The 25,911-nt window shown below is 44.3% G+C and overlaps 1 protein-coding gene across 19 annotated transcripts in view; it reads left to right on the top strand.

Annotated features, from left to right (window-relative positions):
• The window catches only part of LOC141126990 (uncharacterized), a 164,102-nt gene that overhangs the window by 12,525 nt on the left and 125,666 nt on the right, over positions 1-25,911 (top strand). For 13 of the 19 annotated variants that reach the window (XM_073613093.1, XM_073613089.1, XM_073613096.1 and 10 more), the window contains 2 exons: positions 16,624-16,722; positions 24,224-24,289. The exons of 1 other annotated variant lie outside the window; for it this stretch is intronic. In XM_073613093.1, the coding sequence (XP_073469194.1) occupies positions 16,624-16,722; positions 24,224-24,289 (165 nt within the window). The remainder of the gene's footprint in view (positions 1-16,623; positions 16,723-24,223; positions 24,290-25,911) is intronic. 5 more of the 19 variants (XM_073613097.1, XM_073613095.1, XM_073613102.1 and 2 more) reach the window with 2 other exon arrangements.

Here is a 25,911-nt window from a genome sequence, read left to right as displayed (position 1 = left end):
AGCAGCTATAGAGTCAGCTACTAACTGAAAAAAAGAATGGAAGGAAAAAAAAAAAAAAAACAGCAACCCAAGTTCCTTTTTAAATGCAGGGGCTGCAATATTTTTCCTTTTTCTGGCTTTTACCTTAATGATCCTGCTAGTAACTTACTTCCTAGACTGGGGTGAGAATACTAATTTAGCACAAAGTATCTATTACCAAGCAGCGTTGTCACCATGGGACAGGGTTACAAACACCTTCCCATCTCCTGCAGTCTTCAGAGATAGCTGTAAACAATGTAACTCATGAAAGTGCAGCACATGAAGTAATCAGCTGTCAAGATTGCTGGCAGGATTGACAGATAGGATCAATAGATACTTTTTTGCACTCATCAAACAAACATAACACGACTCTTTCAATGGTATATTTAAAGCTGCACAATACTCACCTCGGATCCAGCAAGGCCCGAACTCCCCGCCCGGCTGCTGGCATCTTGGGCAGCCAGCTTCCGGGTATCGATCGTCGGCCACTGTCATTGGCCAGGCAGACCAAGTGAGAAAAATTAGCTGCACACCAACATCCGTCCAACAGGTTTATTAAAACCTGCCACCAGGACTAAAACAACGACCAAGAGGTGACAACGCTTCACACATACATTGTGCTTCTTCCAAACCAGGGGTGGATTATATTAGTTACCTGGAGCAGCGATCTGTCTCATTTCTCCTATTGGCCAGGCAGGATGACGTCTTGTGCAGAAGCTCCGTCAGATTTGGCATTGCCGAAATTGTACAGTCAGGTGTGCATGCGTGGCTCACTATACAAGGGCGGATAGGCAGGTAAGTAACTGCCTATCCACCCATTTTAATATACAGGGCTAAAGTTCCACTTTATGTATGGGGCAGTATGTGGGGCAGTATGTAAACTCCAACAATAAACTGCTCTTATTTGCTCCCTTTTGGTCTGTTAACCACTTAAGGACCGCCCCACGCAGATATACTGTGGCAGGGCGGCCGCCGATTGTTGACAGGAGAGGCAGAATGGTGGTCTGCCAATGTAAACAAGGCAGAACGCCGTTCTGTCAGAGAGGAAGATGGAGATCTTGTGTTTCTCCAAAGACACGGATCTCTGTCTTCCTCCAGTTAGGCCATACCCCATACAGTTAGAAAGAACCCCCTAGGAGCACACTTAACCCTTTGATCGCCCCTGATGTTAACCCCTTCCCTGTCAGTGTCATTAGTGCAATTTTTGTAGCACTGTTCACTGTATTAGTGTTACTGGTCCCCCAAAATGGTCCCTTAGTGTCCGATCTGTCCGCCGCAATGTTGCAGTCCCGTAAAAAAATTGCTGATCACCACCATTACTAGTAAAAAAAAAAAAAAAATTCCATAAATCTATCCCATAGTTTGTAGATGCTATAACTTTTGCGCAAACCAATCAATATACGCTTATTGGGATTTTTTTACCATAAATATGTAGCAGAATACACATTGGCCTAAATTGATGAATTAATTTGACTTTTTACTTTTTTTTATTGGGTATGTTTTATAGCAGAAAGTAAAAAATATTGTTTTTTTTTTTTTCATTTTTTTTTCAAAAAGTATTTTTTTGTTTATAGCGCAGAAAAAAAACAAAACGCAGAAGTGATCAAATACCACCAAAAGAAAGCTCTATTTGTGGGAAAAAAGGACATACAATGCATTGTATTTGAGTAGAGCGTTGCACGTCCGTGCAATTGTCAGTTAAAGTAACGCAGTGCCGTATTGCAAAAAATGGGCTGGTCATGAAGGGGGGTAAACCTTCCGGGGCTTAAGTGGTTAATATACCATTGAAATTTTTATGCATGTTCATTAGATGCAACCTGGAGTGACAACGCTGCTCCTCCATAGATGGAGTACAGTGAGTGTTGTCTCCGTCGGACAGGAAGCTTGTTACTTGCAATGCTATGCAAATGCTTTCCGAATCCTCAGACTTGTGTTTACAAGCTAAAATGAAACAAAGCCAGGTATAAATCATATACAGTATGTGATCAATGTTTTTTTTTTACATGATTATGTGATAAGTTTAATGTAAATAATGACATTGGGATTAAGACTAAGATTTGTAGTTTTCAGTTATACATGTACATTGGGGCAGCCATATTTCTTTGTTACACCTTTAAACCACTTAAGGACCGGAAGGATTTGCCCCCTTAATGACCAGGCCATTTTTTGCAATACGGCACTGCGTTGCTTTAACTGACAATTGCGCGGTCGTGCAACGTTGTACACAAACAACATTTATGTCCCTTTTTCCCCCCACAAGTAGAGTTTTCTTTTGCTGGTATTTGATCACCTCTGCGTTTTTTATTTTTTGCGCTATAAACAAAAAAAAGCGATAATTTAAAAAAAAAAAAAATATTTTTTACTTTTTGCTATAATAAATATCCCCCCCAAAAAATGTCTTCATCAGTTTAGGCCAATATGTATTCTTATACATATTTTTGGTAAAAGAAATGGCAATAAGCGTATATTGATTGGTTTGCGCAAAAGTTATAGCGTCTACAAAATAGGGTATATATTTATGGCATTTTTATTATAAATTATTTTTTTCACTAGTAATGGCGGTGATCAGCGATTTTAAGCGGGACTGCGGACAGATCGGACACTTTTGACACTTTTTTGGGACCACTGACATTTATACAGCGATCAGAGCTAAAAAATAGCCACTGATTACTGTATAGATAGCACTGCCAGGGAAGGGTTTAACACTAGGGGGCAATCAAGGGGTTAACTACCTTCCTGAAAGAACGGGGATCTGTCTTTTCACATTGACAGATCCCTGTTGTTCTGGCTCTCTGTGGAGCGATCGCAGGTTGCTGGCGCCTCCGGCGGCACGCACGCGCCCCCTAAAGCGGCCGACGTACACCTATGGCGATTCAGCCGTGCCAACCTGCTGCAGTATAATGACGGCAGCTGGTCGGCAAGAGATTAAAACCCAACTTTAGGTTATTAAAAAAAATTCTACCATGATTAAAGAGTGTGTCAAAAAAAAACAACAATAACAAATGCAGTACATTTGTGCACATTTCTCCAAGGTTTTTTTTTTTTGTTTGTTTTGTTTTTTTGTTACTTTTTAAGACCCTGGAAGTACAGAAAAATACCTGTCGTTGTGCCAGAAATACAGTCAGTGCCTTGATCCTCTTGTGAAATTACCCTGCATGCCTTTTTTCCTGTACTGAAATTGTAAGACTTGGTGTCAGCCCTGCCTAGCTGTCTGTTGTTAAAGTGTATCTCTAGGCAAATGTTTTTGTTCGTTTTGGATAGCAGTAGGAAAGGGTTAGACCTGCTGTAAAGTTTTTATTACTGTCTCTTTTCTTATTGGCAAAATTCTGACACTCTGTTTGTAATGGCGACCATTGTCACGAAAACCCAGATTTCACATTTTAAGCTTTTCCCAGAACAAGTGGTAAGGAGAAATCTTCCAATGGGGACACCTGTTCTGAGGGGCTCTCACTTTGAGAGATTTCAGGATGTGAAAGAAATTAAATCCAAAGGTACAAACACAACAAAATAAAAATTACCTGGCAGGCATTTTAACCCTTCCCTACTCCATCCAATGTAAAAAGACAAATCTATACACTTCAAGCTCCTGATTCTTGCCCATTATCCTAATCTCCATAGCACAGGGACTGTTTGTTCAGTAGTGCACTACAAGAACTGGGAAGACTCCACTGAGTTTATTTATTAACCGCAAATAGAGTGTGCACTTTGCAAGTGTAGTTGTACTCTGCAAGTGTAGTTTCTCTAGACCTGTGTTTTTCAACCTTTTTCTAGTCAGAGCATCCTTAAAAAAAAAGTCTTGAGCCACCCCAGTCTAAGGTTTGGTTCATATTACTGTGTGTCGAGAAAACGCTTAGCCGCTTCAATACAGTGCATTTTCACCCCCTTCCTTCCCAGACCAATTTTTAGTTTTCAGCGCTGTCGCACTTTAAAGGACAATTGCGCGATCCTGCAACGTTATACCCAAACAAAATTGACGTCTTTTTTCCCCACAAATAGAGCTTTCTTTTGGTGGTATTTGATCACCTCTGCGGTTTTTATTTTTTGCCCTATAAACAAAAGAAGAGCGACAATTTTGAAAAAAACACAATATTTTTTACTTTTTGCTATAATAAATATCCCAATTAAAAAAAAAAAAAAAAAAAAATGTCCTCAGTTTAGGCCGATATATATTCTTCTACATATTTTTGGTAAAAAAAATCGCAATAAGTGTATATTGATTGGTTTGCGCAAAAGTTATAGCGTCTACAAAATACGGGATAGATTTATGGCATTTTTAAAAAAAATGTAACAGGGGTACCTTCTCATGGTTAGGTAGGGTAAACGTCATAAAAATGGACATACTCCCAAAAATACTGTACATATTACAAACGATCCCCGTGTTTCCTGCATTGGGTTTTGTGAAACAGGTCTCTAGGATTATTGGACAATTTGTATGGGCAGGTAAGACCCCCAGAATTAGTAGAAAAGTGTTAAATAAGACCAAAGCAAATGGGGGCCTATCCCTCCCTGACATAGCAGTATATCTTATGGCGGTAATGGTCACTAGGCTAGTTGACTGGTTCCATAATAGGAACAAAAAACAGTGGGTGGGACTAGAGCAGTGGTTCTCAACTCCAGTCCTCAGGACCCACCAACAGGCCAGATTTTAAGTATTACCTTGGGGGAGATGCAGGCTAGAATACTGCAATCTCTGAGCAGCAAATTATATCACCTGTGATGTATTTCAGTTATCTTGCAAACCTGGCCTGTTAGTGGGTCCTGAGGACAGGAGTTGAGAACCACTGGACTAGAGGAAGAGATTGCAGGGTTGAAGCTGAAATCTCTGCCTTGGATCAAAAGGACATATAGCTCACCGTATGGCTATACACCCTTCTTAGTGACCTCAACAATGAAAGCGTGGGACATTCTGATTAAAATGGGGCGGGTCTCCACCTTTAGAGGACCCATGACCCCTCTCTTCGACAACCCAGAATTCCCGCTTTCACTCGGGGTAAAATCATTCCTTAAATGGTACAGTCATGAGGATACAAGGGTAATAGAAACACTGGTGGGAAATAAGGTTCTTCCTCTAGAGTCCATGGGGGAGGAACACAGTAAAGATTGGTTGCAATATGGCTTATTCCAAAAGTATGTTATATCCCTGTTTAAAGAAGCAGAAATAACCAGACCTCTAACAGCGCTAGAAGAAATCTTTATTCAAGCTGAAAGACCCTCGCACGTGCTATCGAAAGTATATAAAATCTTAATTGAGAACGGCCAGGAGTTGGAGTTACCATATATTAAGAAGTGGGAAGAGGAGCTGGGGATGGAGATCCCCAGGAAGGAATGGGAAAAAGCCTTAGCAGTCACACACAAACTCTCTGTTTCAACTAAACATCAAGAAAGAAACTATAAGATTTTAGCTAGATGGTATAAGTGCCCCGTAGACCTCTACAGGATAAGCCCTACGAATAAAGAAATATGTTGGAGGTGTCAGGAAAGACGTGGTACAATGTCCCATATCTGGTACTATTGCTCTAAAATCCTTCCATTTTGGCAGAAAATTTTCGAAATTTTTAGGGCCATGACAGCGAGGGAAATATATCCAGATATACAAATGGCAGTATTATCCATGATCCCCGGGTCATTGAAAAGTATAAAGAAAGGCCCATTAAAATATTTCCTAACGGCTGCCCGTACGTGTATAGCCAGAAAATGGAAATGTATAGATGCACCCTCTATGGTAGAGTGGGAGTGTGAGATGACGGAGATGCGGACCCTGGAAGAAAGAAAGGTGAGAGAGGAAGGATCCAATAAACAGATTAAACGGACAACGGATATTTGGAAGGGGTGGGTAACATATAGCGCCTCGGCAGAACTACTATGTGATCCGCAGGAGGGTAGGTACCCTTAGGGATATCGGAATATATGCCTCTCCCTTTTTTTTTTTTTTGGGTTAGGTATGAATGACATAGTATGATTAAATGGATGGGATCGACTGTTAGGATGTATGATGTTCGAGCATAGGTGATCAGTGATGGATTAGAGCATAGTAAATAATCATTACCTATGGTGTATATATGTTCTTAGTATGATTGTTTCTATTATTGTAGGTGTTGTAATGTTAAAAATGAAAACTGTTTGAATAAATAGAGATATTGGAAAAAAAGTGTATATTGATTGGTTTGCGCAAAAGTTATAGCGTCTACAAAATACGGGATAGATTTATGGCATTTTTAAAAAAAATGTATTTATTTATTTTTTTTTTACTAGTAATAGTGGCAATCTGGCGGACACATTGGACACTTTTGACACATTTTTGGGACCATTCACATTGATACAGCGATCAATGCTATAAAATTGCATTGATTACTGTATAAATGTGACAGGCAGGGAAGGGGTTAACCACTAGGGGGACACGAGGGGTTAAATGTGTTTCCTAGGGGAGTGATTCTAACTGTAGGGGGAGGGGACTCACAAGGGGAGGAGACCGATCAGTGTTCCTCTGTACTGGAAACACAGATCGGTCTCCTCTCACCTGACAGGACGTGGATCTGTGTGTTTACACACACAGATCCACGGTCCTGTTCGGTTAACGGGCAATCGCGGGTGCCCGGCGGCAATTGCGGCCGCCCGGCGGCAATTGCGGCCGCCGGGCACACGCACCAGGCCCGAACATTGCCGCGGGCGCGGGCGCGCACCCCCTAGACGGCCTGGAAGCCCAGGACGTCATATGACGGCCACCCACGATGGGAGATCCCATCTCAGGCCGTCATTTGACTATGGGCGGGTAGCGAAGTGACATGTTGACAAATGTGCTGATCTTTAGCAGACACGCAGGGTTCCTGTTAATTCCTAATGGTGCCCTCATGCATTGGCAAACGCATCAGGTTTTAGCGCGTACCAAATCGGTGCAACATATTATTAATAAAACGGTCAGGGACTTCTCTGTGTTTCTTTCAGTAGTGCAGCCCATTAAAATAAATGTGGCTGCCTTGCATGCAGCACACAGCCGCACATATGTAAACCAAGGCCTCTTTCACACATGTGGCTGGGGGACAGTAAAACCACACCCTTTAGCCTCGTTTTTACCACCCCCAACTGCTTCCCCTTTAGCTGCGGAGGGAGCAGTCAGGGTTGTATACATGCTGTGAGATCGATAGGAAGTATACCCCCAGGAGAATAGGGCCCCTATGGTGGCATGGTAGTGCTGCATTTAGAGGGTTTAAAACAGGCAGTAAGGAGGTGACATATCACCTACTCACCACTTGTCAAATTTCTCTGAAAAGCAATCCGAACATGGATCACTTCTTAGTGACAACAGTTCTGATTGTATGGGATTCGGGGTCAAGATTAAAAGTAATATACAAACATACATACAGTACATACAATACATACACACACACATATAGCCGTTTTAAAAAAGGTGCAGTACTGTACCTTTACCAGCACTGCAGGGCACTGCACTTTACAGTATTGCCCTGTAGGAATGGGTGGGGGGGACAGAGAGCTCAGGACTCGGACTCGGGCAGACACCTCACCCTGCCCTGCTCTGCAATTCACTGTGCTTACTGAGCTCTTGCTTTGCTCATTTAAAGTTCATCAGAGAAGAAGGAGTTCAGGAACATCTTTGTATGCCACTCCCAACCAGGATGTTGCGGAACCCCTGACGACCTCAGATGGCACCCCGGTTGAAAAGGGCTGGTCTAGACTAAGAGCTTAGTAAATGAGACAAAGCTCTGTTGACTTCCACCATCCAATTATGTGCAAGCAAAAATGCTTGCAATATTTTCCTTGCATGTGACTGGTTATTTTTTGTAAAGTGAAGCTTTAGCACATTTACTAAGCTCTGGAGCAACTACAGTTGAAAAGTGCACACTCTATTTGCCTTTAGTAAATCCACCTCCTTGAGTCAATTACATTGTTTAGATTACTGATGGATTTTTCAGGAGAATCCCCTCTGTTCCCCCAAGACCCTGTCCTGGGTGGAGGCACTACCAACTTTATTATCAAACCCACTTTTCAGGTTAGCGAAGGTTCTGGTTCTCTTACTTACCTACAGGTTTAGCGCAATATCCTGTTTGCCCCCACCCCCCCCGAAAAAGAGCTACAAGAGCTTAAAGTCTTACTCCTTTTTTTTAATCCTACTGGCCATGGTCTGGCCCTCCAACAGTCTGAATGACGGCACACCTGTCTTATATAAATGAGGGTAGCTATACAACATACATGTAGCAAAGTCTTTAGCTTCTTCCAGTCTAATGAGGACCTCTAAGGCCAAAGATAGCTGACATCCTTCAATATGTAGTGGGTTGCGAGGCATAATGGATGCAAAGATGGTGAAAGTCATTGGGCGCCAGACACTTCTTGGATGTAAAAGAGGTTTTCTCTTAACAGTCCTTTTTGTATTTTAGCGCCAGGACACCCTTAAGTAGTTGTGGATTTAATTGGCAGATTCCGCGACTTCAATAAGAGGACAGCCGTGCAGGGAAAGGCCCCAGCAAGGCGCCACATCTGCACATGCCGGAATGCTGTCTCCTATGGCAACAGTCTTTAACAGTTCCTAACTCAAACATAACAGTTCCTTCAGCTTCACTACAACGGCTTCTTGTAGTTCTTAAACACTGAGCTCCCGGTCTCTCACTAGACCCACTGATTCACCGAATCTGAATCCCTTGAGCTCCTCCAATCTTTGCGGTGGTATCTCCGGAGAAGTATCTGGCACTCCAGATACTTCTCAAGCTTCACCTCTGCTGACCGGCTCAGTCCCTGGCTTGACACACTAGGCTACTCTGAAAGGTCACCTCCACTGTTTGGGTCCCTGACTTGATCACCGCCTGAAGTTTCCCGATTCTCCACCGTGCCCGCTCGGTGGGAATACTGCTCCGGTACTTGCTTCAGTTACTCACTGTAGGCCCTGGTGAAGGTGGTTGGTCCCTTAGTGGCGACAGCTCCCCTTCTACCTCGGACCATGAAAGGCTCTCCGGGTGGCAGAACCAACACTTTTGGTTGGACTGCAAGCTGTAATCCCAACCCTGCTCTGCCCTCTTACTTCTGGATAGGTCCTCACACAGCCTGGCAGCCAGATGCCCCCGGGATAGGCCAAATCTCCGGCCTAGCAGCCCGGGGTGTACGTCACATGTCCACCCAGACAGCTGTCCAGGTGGCACAGAATGTAGATCACCTGACTCGACCCAAATATATAGATGCTCCCAGCAGGCCACGGGATTCAAGAAAACCCCTGCCCATTGGCTGAGATACCCCATATACCCATAACCTGACCTTGGGTTGCCCTTCTCATATCTAGTACCACCAAGTACCCAGCCACCTAGTGGTAGAAGAGAAAAGTGAAACAAGGGGGGCGTGGCCTAGCACAGGAGGAAGATGGCAGCATGATTTGAGAGCTCCGCCATCCAGAGCTTCTAACAGGCATTTCATATGCGGGATAATCCTTCCATACAACAGCGAAGATGACCGGGAGAAGCTCGTCAGCCACCTGGTCACCACAGGATTCGTCCACACAGCTTAGCCGTAATGTACCGGCAATGTTCCGCACACAACACGCGGACCCACAGGCCGCATCTCAGACCTCAGACTAAAGTTTCCCCGCCTCCACCGCTGACACTCGGGGAGCCTCCGCTGCTGCAGGTACACTGAATGCGCACCCCTCTCCCTTACTGTGCCTAGCAGACCTCCAGATGGTCGCCACTGATATTAAAAGCACACTTTTTGCGGCTATATCAGACCTAAAACGGACATTAAAGCAGTAGCCTACAGGCTAGAACATGTGGAAGCAGCAGCCATGACACACGGGGCTGCAATCCAACAGGTGCAAAAGGTCACCAGTGTTCATGCCCAGCATTTGATAGAAATGCACAGACACATGGAGGACCTTGATAATAGGGGTCGCAGGCGCAACTTACATGTGAAAGGCATACCGGAATCAGTAGAAGGGCCCCAGTTACAATCTACTATATGGGCCATCTATAACACTCTGCTGGGGAGGCCGCCAGATGCACCAGTGGAGATAGAAAGATGCCACAGAGCCCTCAGGCCGAGTGGAAGGGACACCGATCCCCCTAGAGATGCAGTGTGCTGCTTAGTAAACTTTACTCAAAAGGAAGAGATATTGCGACTCGCATGCAATCAGGATCATCTGGTACATGAAGATGCCCATATTCAATTGTTCCAGGACCTGTCAGCCATTACTTTGCAACACAGGAGAGATCTCCGTCCCTTTCTACAAACCCTGCATGACAGGCGCATCCCCTACCGATGGAAATTCCCCTTTTGCTTGCAGGCGACCGTGGGCAATCGCACGGCTCACCTGAGAATCCCTGCTGATTTGCAACCCTTTTGCGATACTCTGGGCATTCCTGCAGTAGATGTTCCGGACTGGTATAGTGCGTTTGTGCAACAGGACCCTTGGATCCCCACACAGCCTGAAACCACACCGAGATCACAAAGACAAAGGCAGAGGAGGCGCAGAAGCTCAAACACCTCACCATCGAGAATTCTGGGTGATATGGAAACAGATGAGAACCCGAGAGTATCCCCATCGTCCGTCTGGCGCAGAAACGACCGCTAACTACACTACAAGATAATGGGTAAGCAGAACTATGCCACCCTTATGTTCATAACCTGGACTCCAAGACTTAACGTTTGCCATTGATGACCACGTTGGCACCATTGAGCACTTTCACAAGAGTTGGAGATGGAGGCCAGCATATGATGCCGCTGTATATGGCACATCCTAGATAGCTCTGTGACCTATAACCTCACCAGAACTGGACAATGGGTAATTCCCCCAGGCCTGGGGGTGAGTTTGCCTATGTATTATGGCTCAGTTTGGACTGTTCTAAAATTTTGTGGGAGCACAGTGAAAAGGCAGGTTTCCTAGATACAAGACCTGACCACACAAAAGTGAAGGGGTGCGTTCCCCTGCTCGCAGGAAAATACACATGACTTTGCAAAAGTGTATGAGCCATATATACTTAACGCTCCACAAAAGTGAACATTGAGTAAGGTTACAACGGGGGATAGGGGAACTGCAGTGCCCCCACACTGGGCCTTTGGTGGAACCTGCCGTATACTATATCATACATTTAACAAGTAAAGCTCTTCTTTTCCCCTGCAGCAGGGTCACTTGGCTAAGATGCCATCCACTGGTGCACGAGACCCGCTGCTTCCTCCTGCTAACAGGAGGACATTTGCGGCTCTTGTGAACCACCAAAATGCTGCTATGGTAAGGTTATTGATAAAGTTCCATTTAGGAGCCATGTTAGTTGGCTTTCTACTACCTTATCTGTTTCTAGTTCTACATATTTACTAAGTCCTGTTATGTACTTGGCTCTGTCTATGGACGATCACGTCCATCATTGGATAAAGGGGATTTTTAGCTGTCTCTTACTGGCTACTTTCTGAATTCCCGAAATCCAACCCCAAAGGTCTTACTGCTACGGGAGACACCCGGGGTTATAAGTTACAAGTTGTATTAGACAGATATACCTTTGTATAAAATAAGAGGGAATAGGAGTTGAGATTTCTAGCGATCGTAATGAGGTTGATATGTCCGTGCATATAGGGCTCCATAGCCAGGGGTGCTGCATCACCTGGATCTGAAATTTGGGACTGGGTCGGGATGCCGAGCCCATGGAAATGGAGGGTGCAGGTACACCGACCATGGAATGCTTAAGTCTTATTAAACAAAGAATACTCAGGGAACGTGAGCAAATATATGTTGCATATGCCCGGTATGTTATTTATGTCGCAAGACCTAGGGGGAGACAATATCAATATGATAAGGGAGATATTATTAACCCCAACTTCTGAGGTACATTAACCTATTAGAGATAGGTGATGGAGGGAGGGAGGTACTACCAACAGAAACGAGAAGAGATCTCAACAGAAGGGATATAGCTGGTACTCCTAGACCCCTACAGCTGAAGTTTATCCCATCCTAGACACGCTCAAACTTAGAGGTCTCTGGGTGGCGATAGCATCTTGATTCACCTTCGTGTTAGGTTTCTCTCCCACCCCAAAGAGGCAGGTTCCTCTTTTGAACATTTCCAGAATAGTTGATTTCCACCCCTTTTTTTTTCTTCTTCCCTGTAGACCACTCTCTAGGTAGGTAAGCAGGGCTATACCTACCTCCGGTAAACCTTACGCACTGCCCATATTAGGGGCATTCACCAAGTAACAGTAGGAGCCCCTAGTGGGCCCTGAAACCTACTACTGAGCATACTTAAGCTTCCAAACTCCTCGTTTGCTTGGAGCATATAACTTTCCTCAAATCGCTAGCTCCATTCACCATCCCTTCCCCCCCCCCCGCCCCTTTCTCTTTTCTTATCTCTCTCTTTCTTTTTCTCCTCTTCCCATGCAAGGCCTCTCCGTCTGCAAAAGCCTGATAGAACTTAAGCGACTACAAATTGCTCAACAATGTCCTGTGCAGTGCAATCCTCAACTCCTCTATCCCCCAAGGTATTTTCTCTAAACGCTAAAGGCCTCAATGTCCCGCAAAAACGCAGCAGTGTTTTAGTGGAGGCTCACAGACATAGAGTGCAGATCATATTTTTACAAGAAACCCATTTCAAGGCAGGCTCTGTTCCTTGTTTAGTGGATCAACGGTATCCGGAGGTGTACCATGCTATGTGTAACGATTCGAAAACTAAGGGAGTCTCCATCTTATTGGCTAAGTCCCTGATGTTTCACCTTACTGACCAACTTATAGACCCCGAGGGCAGATTTATTTTCTTAAAAGGCACTTGGAAAGACAAACCTGTGACTTTAGCGAACGTATACTGTCCCAATTCAGGTAGGGTGCCCTTCCTGAAAAGTACTCTTTTGAAATTGACCTAATTTCAGACAGGCCTCTTGATACTAGGAGGGGACTTTAATATGTCATTAGATCCGCTCTTAGATACCTCTACTGGCACTTCCTCATTCCCCTATGCTGCGCTACGTCAAGTAAAACTCCAACTAGCTTCCCTTACATTACATGACACTTGGTGCACTCTCAATCCCCGAGAGAAAGACTACACATTCTACTCGACACCGCACAATCGCTACTCAAGACTGGACTATATTTTCACACACCAGGCTGACCTGTCTTACCTTGCGTACGCGGCTATTGAAAACATGATACTCTCAGATCATCATCCAATTACAATGACACTGATATTCCCACAAATAGAGGGATTCACTAAGATGTGGAGGTTAGATGCATCTATCTTGGCAGACCCGGGAGATGCAGAACACATCCAACAGGACCTTCAGAACTATTTCCACACCAATGACACGCCAGATGTGACTCCCATGGTTCAATGGTAGGCACATAAGTGTGTCATACGGGGACACCTTTTAGCTATAGCAGCCAGGAAAAAAAAAGGAACACCAACAACTGATTTCCACTCTATCTGAAAAAATAACTAGGCTAGAGCTGCAGCATAAACGCAATGGGGCTATTCAAGTAGCACAAGAGTTAGCAGACACACGAGCATTGTTAGGTGAGGAACTCTTTAGAAGGGTGTGAAACGTCATATCCTCTCACAGAATTTATTTTATGAACAAGGAAATAAACCTGGGTAGCTGTTGGCTAGGTGTATGCAGAAATGTACACTGGCTTCAACAGTTCACCATGTCACTGATCAATCGGGGAAAACCCACACCAAAAATGAGGACATTGCACAACTATTTCAAAGCTTCTACAGCAAACTTTATAACCTCAATGAAACAAGTCGCAGTCCTATAGAGGAGGAAGCGCGTTCTAGCCTGATACGGGAATTCCTAGGCAAGTTTAGTCCGCAAGCATTGTCGAATAACGACCGTGCTGAGCTGGAGATGCCCTTGTCCTCTGAGGAATGGGAGGCAGCTCTAAAGACCACAGACCAGGGGGGTCTGTAATAGGGGGGTGTCTGTACTGCTGGGGGGTGTCTGTACTGATGGGGGCTGCACTTGAGTGGGGGATCTCTGTACTGAGGGGGGTCTGCACTGAGGAGGGGGTGTCTGTCCTGCTGGGGGGTCTGCACTGAGGTGGGGTCTGTAATGCTGGGGAGGGTCTGCACTAGGGGGGTGTCTGCACTGCTGGGGGGTATATACTACTGAGGGAGGTCTGCACTGCTGGGGGAGGTCTGCACTGAGGGGGAGTCTGTAATGCGGGAGGGGGTCTGCACTGGGGGTGTGTCTGTACTGAGGGGGGTGGTCTGCACTGGGGGGGTGTCTGTACTGCTGGGGGGGTCCTGCACTGAGGGGGGTGTCTGCACTGAGGGGGGTCTGTAATGCTGGTGGGTCTGCACTAGGGGGGGTGTCTGTACTAATGGGGGTGTCTGTACTGCTGGGGGGTCTGCACTGAGGTAGGGGGTGTCTGTACTGATAGGGGTATCCATGCGTGTTATTCAGGGGCTGCATACAGTATTCTGCATACTTTGTTGTTCGAAATTAATATAAGCTGTTGCCTGGGTACTGTGCTACATGAGTGTGGTAATCTGTTGTTCAATGGCATTAGTTAATTTTTTGTGTGGGGGGGGGGCTGTTTGCAGGGAGGGGGCCCATACAACATTTTGCTATGGGCCCTGTGATTTCTAGTTACGCCCCTGCCCCCAGGATTAGCCCTTATCTAGCGCAAGAATGGCCATATGAAAAGACGCTTGCGAAGCATTTTTGTTATAGAGGCAAGTTTGTAAGACAGCAAGACCTAGCAGTCTTGTCTAACACCAAATCCTTTCCTCTATGGCCTTATATCCAATTGAAACATTTTCTAGATGACCCTAAGAAAAGGATAGGATTCACAAAAACACCTACCGTGTTTGAGTCCCTTTGCTCAGGCCCAGCTCCCTAGAATCATGTGATATCAACACTCTATACCTCCATGTTTGGAGAGACTTACTCTCTATTGCACTCGGACCATGCATTCTGGGGATCTATACTAGACAGGGAATTTGAGGAGGCGGATTGGGATCGCATCCATTTGCTCATTCACAAGGGTGTCTCTCAATGTAAACACACACAAAATGGCTATAAAATTAAATCGAGATGGTACAAAACTCCGGAATTGCTTCATAAGATATTTCCAACAGTGTCAGATCAATGCTGGAGATGTGCAAAGGAAGCAGGCACTTTCCTCCATGTGTGGTGGTCATGCATGTTAATCCAGCCATATTGGAGGCAAGTACATGAGGTGGCAACTTCTATTTCTTCACTGCCTTTGGAGTTTACGCCGGTGCAATACCTCCTTCACTTATCTAAAATACCCCAAAAGAAATACTTTAAGTTGATAACCATGCATTTGATCAACGCTGCTAGGATGTGCATTCCAGTGCAATGGAGGTCCATATCCCCCCCCCCCAATCAAAACCTGGGTACATCGTATTAACCGCATAGAGACAATGGAGGAGCTGTGACACTTCACAGGATAGGATATCTAGCTTTTCAGCTATCTGGGAGCCGTGGCTCACATTTAAGAAATCACAACAGTATCAGTGACTGATTCTTGACTCAAGAGTATTGTCAGTGTGTCTGATAACTGAACCAACGATAGGACCAGTTAATTCTTCTTACCAATGGTATCTGGTAGCTGGAGTTTAATCGGAAAATGTGCTAAATGTAGACAGAGAGGGTAGCTGGTGTATCTATCTCCCCCCTCTCAGTCTGATTGCTTTCCTCTACATTTCTTTCCCCAAATGTCCACTTTCCCCCCTCTCCTTTGTCCCCCCCCCCCACCCAGAGTCTCTTCTCTTTGATTTCTCCTCTATATATGGCTCTTGTACGCGGGACTAGTTCCCCCTTTCTACTTTTCTGTTCTCCTACTATTTTCTCCTGGAGCAATAAGGTAATATAGCAACTAAGTAGAGAGAGGAATGGAACTACTAACAATGAGCGTAGATTTCACAGAGTCTAGTAAAACGACGGAATCTGTAGTAGCTATTATATTCAAATATAGTCGTTAGTCTTGGTAGGCCTCCAAATAATTATTATTGCAAAGGAGAATAGAATAAATTACACTGCCTAGTAATTACTATATATGCTCTGTTTTCCTCAGAGGATGTTACATTTGTATTTCATTGTTTGACCACATGATTATTGAATGATGTTTGTATACGCCGTTTTTACATGTGTACTATGTTTGCTGTTGAAAACATACAATAAAATTCTTTTGGTTAAAAAAAAAAAAAAAAGAAAAGTGCAACAAGGCCAAACTTAGGGAGAAATCAACGGATCTCTATCAATCAACCAGGATAACTACTCCTGGCAAATACATTTGTGAGGAGCTCCCTGCCTAAGCTACAGGGTGCTAAATACATTTTGACAGGGCTTTTTTTCAGGGGGAACTTGGTGGAACTCAGTTCCACCACCTCTGACTCAGACCCTTTGGTGCCTGCTCACCACAATCACTTGTGTTTACAAGTGACAGCTCTGCACTCTGTATATAATGCAATCCTGATATTTAATGCCCCTTTAAGACCCTTCTACTGTTTGTGAAATATGACCACACCCACTATTTGATGTGATTTGGAGGGTGTGTGTGGGGGAGGGGTTTTGGGGGGTCATGGTTGAGTTCCAGCACCTATTTTTTGGAAAAAAAGCCCTGCATTTTGAGATCTTGACATTTAAAACTTCTTTTTCATTTTGTAGGATTATTTGGGAAGTATTAAGATTCAGAAAAGATCTTCTACAACTAAGAAAGTTCAAAATCCTGGCATGGCTCGACGCCTGGACCCAGAGGTCTTGCAGGTAAACAATGCAGCTGTGGTTTCATGAAAGTTGCAAAATCCAATCCATTCACCCGGAGGTCCGTATGGAAAAAGAGTTCAGGAAGGTTAAAGCTTCTGTCTTTTATTTCTCATCTGTGTCCCATTGGGGAGATTTACCTTACTTTATGTCCCGTAGACATAAAAGGAAGTAAGAAGAAAGTTCTCTGTGAATAAAGTCACTAGAAAAAAAGTCTCCCTATTGGAACATTTTCCCTCTATTTCTATTGGGATGACAACTCAAAGTTTTAATATTTGCCTCAGTTTTATTGCAGTTGACAGTGGTCACCAGGACACATAAATGTGTTGATTTACTAATGGCAAATAGACTGTGCACTTTGCAGTTGCTCCAGAGCTTAGTAAATCAACAGAAGCTCTACTGACTTCCATCATTCAATTATGTGCAAGCAAAAATGCTGTCTAATTGCCTTTAGTAAATCCACCCCAAAGAGTGTAAATCTCCTGTTAGATACACAAACAGCAATAAAAACCAAGCAGGGTTTCTAATGCTCCTCTACTCTACTTTCCAAAATAAAATAAAAAACTTTTGGCTTTAGATACCCTTTAAAAAGACTGCTACGGGGGTGGAGCGGCCAAATTTATAAAATGCAGGGACCTAGAGGTTCACATATCTGCAGTAGCCCCCCAAATCTTCCTGTCATGGCTAAAGGCCTGGCTGTTTTGAAAGGCAAAGCTCTGACACTTTTAAGTAGAGTTGGAGTTTCCACTTCTAAAACCACCTTTACGGCAGTAAACTCACATATCCATAAACAAAGGAGAGGGGACCAGTAGAAAACATTGAACACATTTCGCACTTTATCAGTGCCTATTCATTGCTGACCAAGCTTGGCTATGAAAAAAGTAAAGTCTCTTTAGGAAATGCATTATTGTTTCACAGTCTGGAAACCTGTAGACTTTGTGCCTTTGTTTCAACCTCTGCCAGACTTATAATGAACAGCACACTGGAGAAACCTACCTGAAGCCCACTGCCTCCTTTAAAGAGGTACTTCACCCTCCCCCTAATTAATTTTTTTTTTTCCCTGCTTAACCGATGCTGGGTTGTCCTCAGTTCAGATATTCACCTACCCAGTGGATCCAGCATTGTCCTCCTAAGTTCCCCTTCTCTGCAGCTGCCATTTGGGTCCCATGCTGCCATGTTTCCCTGTGACATTACCAGGAGGCTGCCGACTCCTCCAGGTTTAGGTGCCACCTCCCGATGATGCTCCACTAAGCCAGCCCCCCTCCTTCTTTAATGAATTAAATGCCTGTAGTGGTTCCAGTACTTCTTGGGATATGCCCATCACATATCTCAAGAAGCACTAGGGGCACTGATGTAATTCACCTAGGTGAGGAGGGAGGGTGTGGGGTGGAACAAAACCTTCAATTAAAAAAAGGTAAGTAAACAAAAAAAAATAAATGGATATTTGTGCACTGGGAGTGGGCTGGGATTGGGAGAAGGAAATATCATAAGGATGAAGATCTGCTTTTTAGCTCTCCTAAGTATTTCCCACTCCTTTCTCCTTTAACCTCCTTGGTGGTATACCCGAGTGTGGCTCGAGGTTAAATTTCAGTACCATTAGCGGTAACCCCGAGTCACACTCGGGATTGCATCGCAGTATCCAGGAACATGTACTTACCTTGTCCTTAGGATCCCGCAATGTACTCCCGCTGTGTCCCCGGCCGGATCCTCCGCCCGATGCTCTGTGTGGTCCGGCTTCTGTTCCCTGCGAGCGCTGCGATGCATGGGGGCGGAAACCGATTGCAATTTCAAAAAGTATAAAACACAACACATACACAATACATTTTAATCCTATTGGATTACATTACTGTATCAAATCATTTGACCTCAGTTTGTCCCTAGTGCTTTGTCCAGTGCCCTGCCTGCAGTTTTCCTGTGCTTTCTCCCATTGTTACTGCCTGGAAACTTGAGAACGTCCATGGCATCCAAAGACTGTGCCTCTACATCAAAAGCGGTTTATGACCAGTTTGAAAACAGCGATAGTGAATTAGAATTGAGCGATAGTGATCTGTGGGGAAATTCGTCATCAGACACTGAAAGTGGAGACAGCGACAATTCTGTGACTGAGCTCAGTGATGGTGCTTGGTGCTCTAATGACTCCAGTGGGGTCACCCAGTTACGTAACGGGTGACCCCACCCCCTCTGACGTCACGGGAAAGCCATAGGGAAGTTCCCGTCAAGTCCCTGTGCATCAGAGGGGGTGGGGCAACCGGTGACCCTGCCCCCTCTGACGCACGGGGACTCCGTTATATAAGAAGTGTCAGAAGAAGAGAAGTGTCACACAGCGGGAGCCTCTCATGGATGCGGAGCGGCCCAAGAACAAAGCGGGGAAGCAGAAGCTGCAGAGGAAGATGCCGGACTAGAACACCGAAGCAAGAAGCAGAGGATTGGAGGAAGAACCAGAGGAAGAAGAAGATGGAGGAAGAAACCGAAGGAAGAAGGAAGGAAGAAGGAAGAAGACCCGAAGAAGATGGAAAGAAGAAGACTTTAAATAAAGGAATTGTCAAAAACTGTCTCTTGTCATTTTTAACATTTTTGACACTTTTTTTGTGAAATGGTAGGGGTACTTTTGTACCCCATTACCATTTCACACAGGGGGCGGGACCTGGGGGTCCCCTTGTTAAAGGGGGCTTCCAGATTCCGATAAGCCCCCTGCCCGCAGACCCCCACAACCACCGGGCAAAGGTTGTGGGGATGAGGCCCTTGTCCCCATCAACATGGGGACAAGGTGCTTTGGGGGGCTACCCCAAAGCACCCTCCCAATGTTGAGGGCATGTGGCCTGGTATGGTTCAGGAGGGGGGGGGCACTCTCTCGCTCTCCCATCCCCCCTCTTTTCCTGCGGCCTGCCAGGTTGCATGCTCGGATAAGGGTCTGGTATGGATTTTTAGGGGGACCCCCACGCCATTTTTTTTATTTTGGCGCGGGGTTCCCCTTAAAATCCATACCAGACCTGAAGGATCTGGTATGGATTTTGAGGGGAACCCCCACGCCATTTTTTTTTTTAAATTTTGGTTCAGGGTTCCCCTGTGGGGGATACCCATGCTGTTTTTATCAATGAACTGTTATGTGTATTGCCGGACTAACAATTCATTATAGCCGCGAGTAGTTTTAAATAACTTTTATTCCTTTAGAAATGTAATTTTGCTGTCAGACTTTTCTAAACACGGGAAACATGCGCCCCTTTACAGGCATACTATAGACACCCCCCAGGTACGAAATTTAAAGGAATATTACACTTTTATTGTTTCACTTTAAGCATTATTAAAATCACTGCTCCCGAAAAAACGTCAGTTTTTAAAACTTTATTTGCATTGATACATGTCCCCTGGGGCAGAACCCAGGTCCCCAAACACTTTTTATGACAATAACTTGCATATAAGCCTTTAAAATGAGCACTTTTGATTATTCATGTTCGAGTCCCATAGACTTTAACAGTGTTCCTGTGTTCGAACAAATTTTTTGCCTGTTCGCATGTTCTGGTGCGACCTGAACAGGAGGGTGTTCGGCTCATCCCTAACAGCAACTATGGAATGGCAACATCTTCCGTTCTTTCACTGATTGAGCCATCATTAGGGCTAACCGGCACAACATGCCTCCAATGTTTGGCAATAAGAAGCTGAAGACTGAAGAAATGGTTGCCTGGCAGAAAGGCAAAATGATGGCAATGGGATGCCGTGACAAGAAAGATGTGTGCCTAATGAGTACAGTCCATAATACCTCCACTGTTATGGTACGTACAAAAGGTGGGAAAGAAATCATGAAGCCACAAGTAGTGATAGACTACAATAACACCATGAGAGGTGTTGACAGAGCCAACCAAGCAATGACATTCGATATGAACAAAAAATTGTATAAATAATATTTATTTATTAAAGAAGATATAAAATGAGGAATGAAGATGGCTAATTAATTGTGACTGACCAAGAGATTTGCGTGGTTAAGTACAATATGGTACAGCGCCTTGATAGAACAAATGGCCACACTCTTGGCGGCAGAATGTCTAATAATTAAATAATTAAAATGATATTAGTACAGAGCTAGCCCAAGCACATGCATCACGTCATCCAATCGAATGTGCTATGGTAGTTTCACTTTGCCTTGAAAGCCCCTGATGAAAGGACCTCAAAAATGTCCTGAAACGCGTTGGGCCGAATATTCACAAGATTACCATGCACTAACGATTTACTTTTGTAACTTGCTGTTTTTATCCATTATATTTTTCGTGATGTTTTGCACCCGAATAATTTTATATCTTCTTTAATAAATAAATATTAGTTATACAATTTTTTGTTCATATCCTTTTCCTTGTTGCCTAAAAAGTCCCTAATAGTCACCTGGGGGGTATTTTTCCATTCATACTAATTCCGGGATTGGCAACTACTAGCCCCTATTGGTGGATTTATACAAGTATTCAAAAGCAATGACATTCTATCCAGCAATGAGGAAACAGCAAAAGAAGTACTACAAGAAGATCTTCAGGCATCTTCTTGAGCAATGCTTGTGGAATGCCTACATTCTGCTCAAAAGCCTGTGATTCATTCTGATTTTATTTGGAAAGTTGCCGAATTGATCTTTGTGAACCACCAAACACCAATGGCTGTGAATAGAGCTGGACGTCATGCTGCTAAAGTTGTAAACCCGGAACACCTGACTGGTCGTCAATTCCTGGAACCACATCCCACCAACTGAGAAAAAGTCAGCACCTACAAGGATGTGCGTGGTTTGTTGCTCGAAGCGAGATGACAGTGGAAAGAAAATCTGAAAGAAAACCAGGTTCCATTGTCCTGAATGTGATGTCGGATTTTGTGCAGTCCCATGTTTTAAAATTTCTCATACGTGGGATGTTTACCAAACCAATATGCAGTGTCTAGTATTACAGTGACTAGTAATATTGCACCCTTGTTTGGACAAATTTCAGTGTTTTTGATTTGATTATATTATTGCATAAAATGTATTATTATTATTAAATTATTATTTGTTATAATTATTTATAGTTATTTATTATATTATAATTTATGATTTAATGTTTCGAAATGTATCATACTGGGGAAGTGTACTAGACTCTTGTTTGGACAGATTTAAGTGAGTTATTCCTAAAAATTACAGGCCTACAATATAAAACGCCAAATTTCTATGCAAAACAATGTACCGCTTTGGCATTCAAAAATCAGACATAATCATACCGCCAGGGAAGTTAAAATAGAGCAACCAAATGTTCTAGTTGTACACTTATTTGTGTTCTTCTACAGTGGAAGCTGTTTTTTTTTTTGAGGGTGGCGGCAAACAAACCACCAGCTGCACAGAGCCCTCCCGCCCCCCCTGGTTGGCTAGCCGGGTCGCGGGGATCATGGGCGGACCCCCCCCCAGTCGGTCAGTCAGTCAGGACCCCGCACTTACCCCATCTCACAGGCAGTGCTCTTGGCGGGAAAGGCAGTGGTGGCTTCTCTCTGGGGTGCGGGCAGCTGCTTTCTCGGTTCCCCAGCGTCTCCTCCCTCCACCTCCTGGCAGTCAATCTGATTGGATCTCCTTTTGGCCAATTGGATGACTGGTCTCATGACCCGCTTCCTGGTTGACCGGGAGGAGAATCAGTGTTACAATAGGGAATATACTTATTCGCTATTGTCAGACAACTGGGTGGGCTGTGGGTGCAGTGCTCTGCGCCCCGAACCCACCCTTTTTTGAAGCCTATTAGAGCCTCTGGCTCTAATCATGTGCTTCAAAAAAAAACACTCCCCATTGGAATCCATGCCTCCAGCGCCCTACATGTAGATCAGGGAGTCGGAAGCATGTAAAGGGGGGGGGCGGCGCTCGTGCGCCCCTAATGGATGGGCCGCCACTGCTCAGCTATATGATTAGAGAGCTTGAACTCTTATTACTTTTCACTCCTACTGGCCACAGCCCGGCCCCCCAACAGTCTAACAAAAAGAATGTTTGTCCTATATAAATCCGGATTGCAATACAACATACATTGTGAGATTTTGACTTTTAAAACCTCTGATTTTCATTCTGAAGGACTATCTAGAACATATTCAGAGAAAGGGAGCTCCGACTCAACATCCTTGTCTTCCTAGACGCCTGGACCACAAATGTAGCTGTGGTTTCATGAAAGTTGCAGAATACAATCCAATGGCCTGGAGTGGTGTTGGAGTTTGTCATTAGCTGTCTGCACATTATTTGCCCTCCTTCCCCCAGTGACAGAGTTTGTTTAGGAAATACACCATTGTTTCACAGTCTGAAAATCCATACACTTTGCAACTGTGCATAGTAACCAATCAGCTTCTAGGTTTTATTGCCGAAGCTTAAATGAACAAGCTGAAGTTAGAAGCTGATTGGTTACTATGCACAACTGCACCAGATTCTGTGTCCACCAGTTTTAGTAAATCTCCCCTTTTGGGTCTTTGGGGTTGATTTACTAAAGTCAAATAGAGTGTGCACTTTTGAAAGTGCAGTTGCACCGTGCAAGTGAAGTTGCTCCAGAACTTGGTAAATGAGGAGTACCGGTAAATAAAACTTCACTTTACTAGCAACAACCAATCACATGCAAGGAAAAAAAAAACAGCATTTGCTTGCATGGGTTTGGATGATGGAAGTCAGCAGAGCTCTCCCTGATTTACTAAGCTCCGAAACAACTGCACTTTCAAAAGTGCACAGTCTGTTTGCCTTTAGTAAATCAACCCCTTTGTCTCAACCACTACCAGCTAGCTCTTTGGACTATTAAAGTGGAACCACACTGCATCTGGGCACCACAAACTAAAAATGCTGTTGAATTAATTGAATAATATTCAAAGCAAATACCCCCATTCATCCATATCTCCATGCTTTATTTTGCTGAGGGATCACTTTGAAATACCCCCCCCCCCCGGCATTTCTGGTTGTGGTCATCTTGAGTAAGGGCATATGATTCATGTACCATCTGCATCCTGAGTCTGTCTGCCTTTGGCTCAGGCATCCAGGCAGGAGGGCGTGCTTAACTAAGAAAGCCCCTCTCCCCCTGAAGATCCCTGGGATGTATGACATCATATGCCTAGGCATATAAACCAGAAAGTTACTGAAGAAATGTAAAAAAAAAAATTTAAAACAAGTAAATATGATATACTTTCCTATCCATTTACTAATGCTAGCAGCATAAGGATTAAAAATAATGAATGTTGATTGAGAGAGTGAAGGTCCGCTTTAATGATCAGCACACTGGAGAAGTCTACCCTGACCTTACTTTCTCCTGTACTCTCCGGAGTGTTTTCCATTTCTTTTCTCTATTAAAATAAAACCAGCAAATGTTCTAGTTCTCCCCCATCCTTGCTCAGCTATATGACTAGAGAGCCCAACGTCTTACTTCTTTTTATTCCTACTGGTCACAGCCTGGCCCCCCAATAGTCTGACATACCGTACATCTGTCTTATATGAATACGGATTGCTATACAACATACATTTTGACATTTAAAACCTCTGATTTTCATTTTGCAGGAATATCCACGGAAGGGTCCTCAAAGTCCTAACATTGCTCGATACCTGGACCTAAAAAGCTTGCAGGTGATGAAATGTAGCTGTTGTTTCATGAATGTTGTAAAATACAGTCCAATCACCCGGAGGTCCATATGGAAAGGTGTTTGGGAAGGTTCAATCCTCTGCATTTTTAACCATCTGTGTCCCATTGGGGAGAATCACCTTACTTTATGTCCTGTAGACAGAAGAGGAAATCTCTGTAAGAGGAAAGTCACTGGAGAAAATTGTCCCCATTGAAAATATTCCCTCCATCCCTATTGCAGTGAGAACTCAAAATGTATTGCCTCAATTTCATCCAATTGACAGCAGTTCCCAGGACACAGAGGGGTTGGTTTACTAAAGGCGAATGGACTGTGCGCTTTGCAAAGTGCAGTTGCTCCAGAGCTTAGTAAGTGAGGTAAAGCTTCTCTTTGCAAAGAATACCCAATCACATACAAAGAAAAAATAAATAAAACAGCATTTTTGCTTGCACCGGATTGGATGATGGAGGAGGACTCTGATGTATGGAGAGGACTCTGATGTATGGAGAGGACTCTGATGTAAGGGGGAACATTGCTGCCTCTGGTGTAAAGAGGAACTCCAATGTAAGGGGGGCTCTGAGAACCCTGATTTACCTTAGTGTACTCATTCAGAGGCAGGAGAGAGCACAGGGGAGGGGGGGGGGGACTTAATTCACTGACAGGGATGGATGGTGAGCTCACTCACCCCTTGGCAGTCAGCATCTCTCATCTAGATGCATCTGTGGTTGCTGGGCTTCAAAGTTCTGGCCCCCACTTTCCTTTTCTGAGGCACAGCGCCAGGGATTGGAGTGTGGGCAGATACAGGGGGGTAGGGGCGGGAGGGAGAGGTGCAGATCGATCCCTCTCTCCTCTCCCATCTGTATGTGGGGGGGGGGGGGGGGGTTAGTGCTGGGCAGTGTGAGAAAGAGTGTAACAGACACTTCCGGCTTAGAAAACTGCAGCCAGCAACCTTGCTGGGAAGTCATAGTCCAGTGTGAATAATATGTCCGGGTTTCAGACAGTCTGAAACCCGGACACATGATTCCAATCCCGAACTGTCCGGGTGAATCCCGGACAGGTGGCAACCCTACTCCTTCCCCCAGTGACAGAGGGGTTTATTTAGTAAAGGCAAATCCACTTTGCACTACAAGTGCACTTGGAAGTGCAGCCGCTGTAGATCTGAGGGGGACATGCAAGGAAAATAAAAAAAAATGAATTTTTGCTTGTACATGATTGGATGATAAAAGCAGCAGAGCTTCCCCTCATTTCAGATCTTCCCCTCATATCTACAGTGACTGCACTTCCAAGTGCACTTGTATTGCAAAGTGGATTTGCCTTTAGTAAATCAACCCCAAAGTCTGTTTAGGAAATACACCATTGTTTTACAATCTGGAAATCTGTAGACTTTGGAGGCAGATTTACTAAAATTGGTGCACACAGAATCTGATACAACTGTGCATAGTAACCAATCAGCTTCTAGGTTTTATTGTCAAAGCTTAATTCAACAAGCTGAAGTTAGAAGCTGATTGGTTACTATGCACAACTGCACCAGATTCTGTGTGCACCAGTTTTAGTAAATCTCCCCCTTTGTGTCTTTGTCTCAACCCCTGCCAGCCAGCTCTTTGGACTATTAAAGCTGAAATGCTTTTT

The sequence above is a fragment of the Aquarana catesbeiana genome, linkage group LG02, assembly GCF_042186555.1.
Source record: "Aquarana catesbeiana isolate 2022-GZ linkage group LG02, ASM4218655v1, whole genome shotgun sequence".
Lineage (NCBI taxonomy): Eukaryota > Metazoa > Chordata > Amphibia > Anura > Ranidae > Aquarana > Aquarana catesbeiana.
The sequence above is the reverse complement of the archived record's forward strand: the minus strand, read 5'-3'. Positions and strand labels throughout refer to the sequence as shown.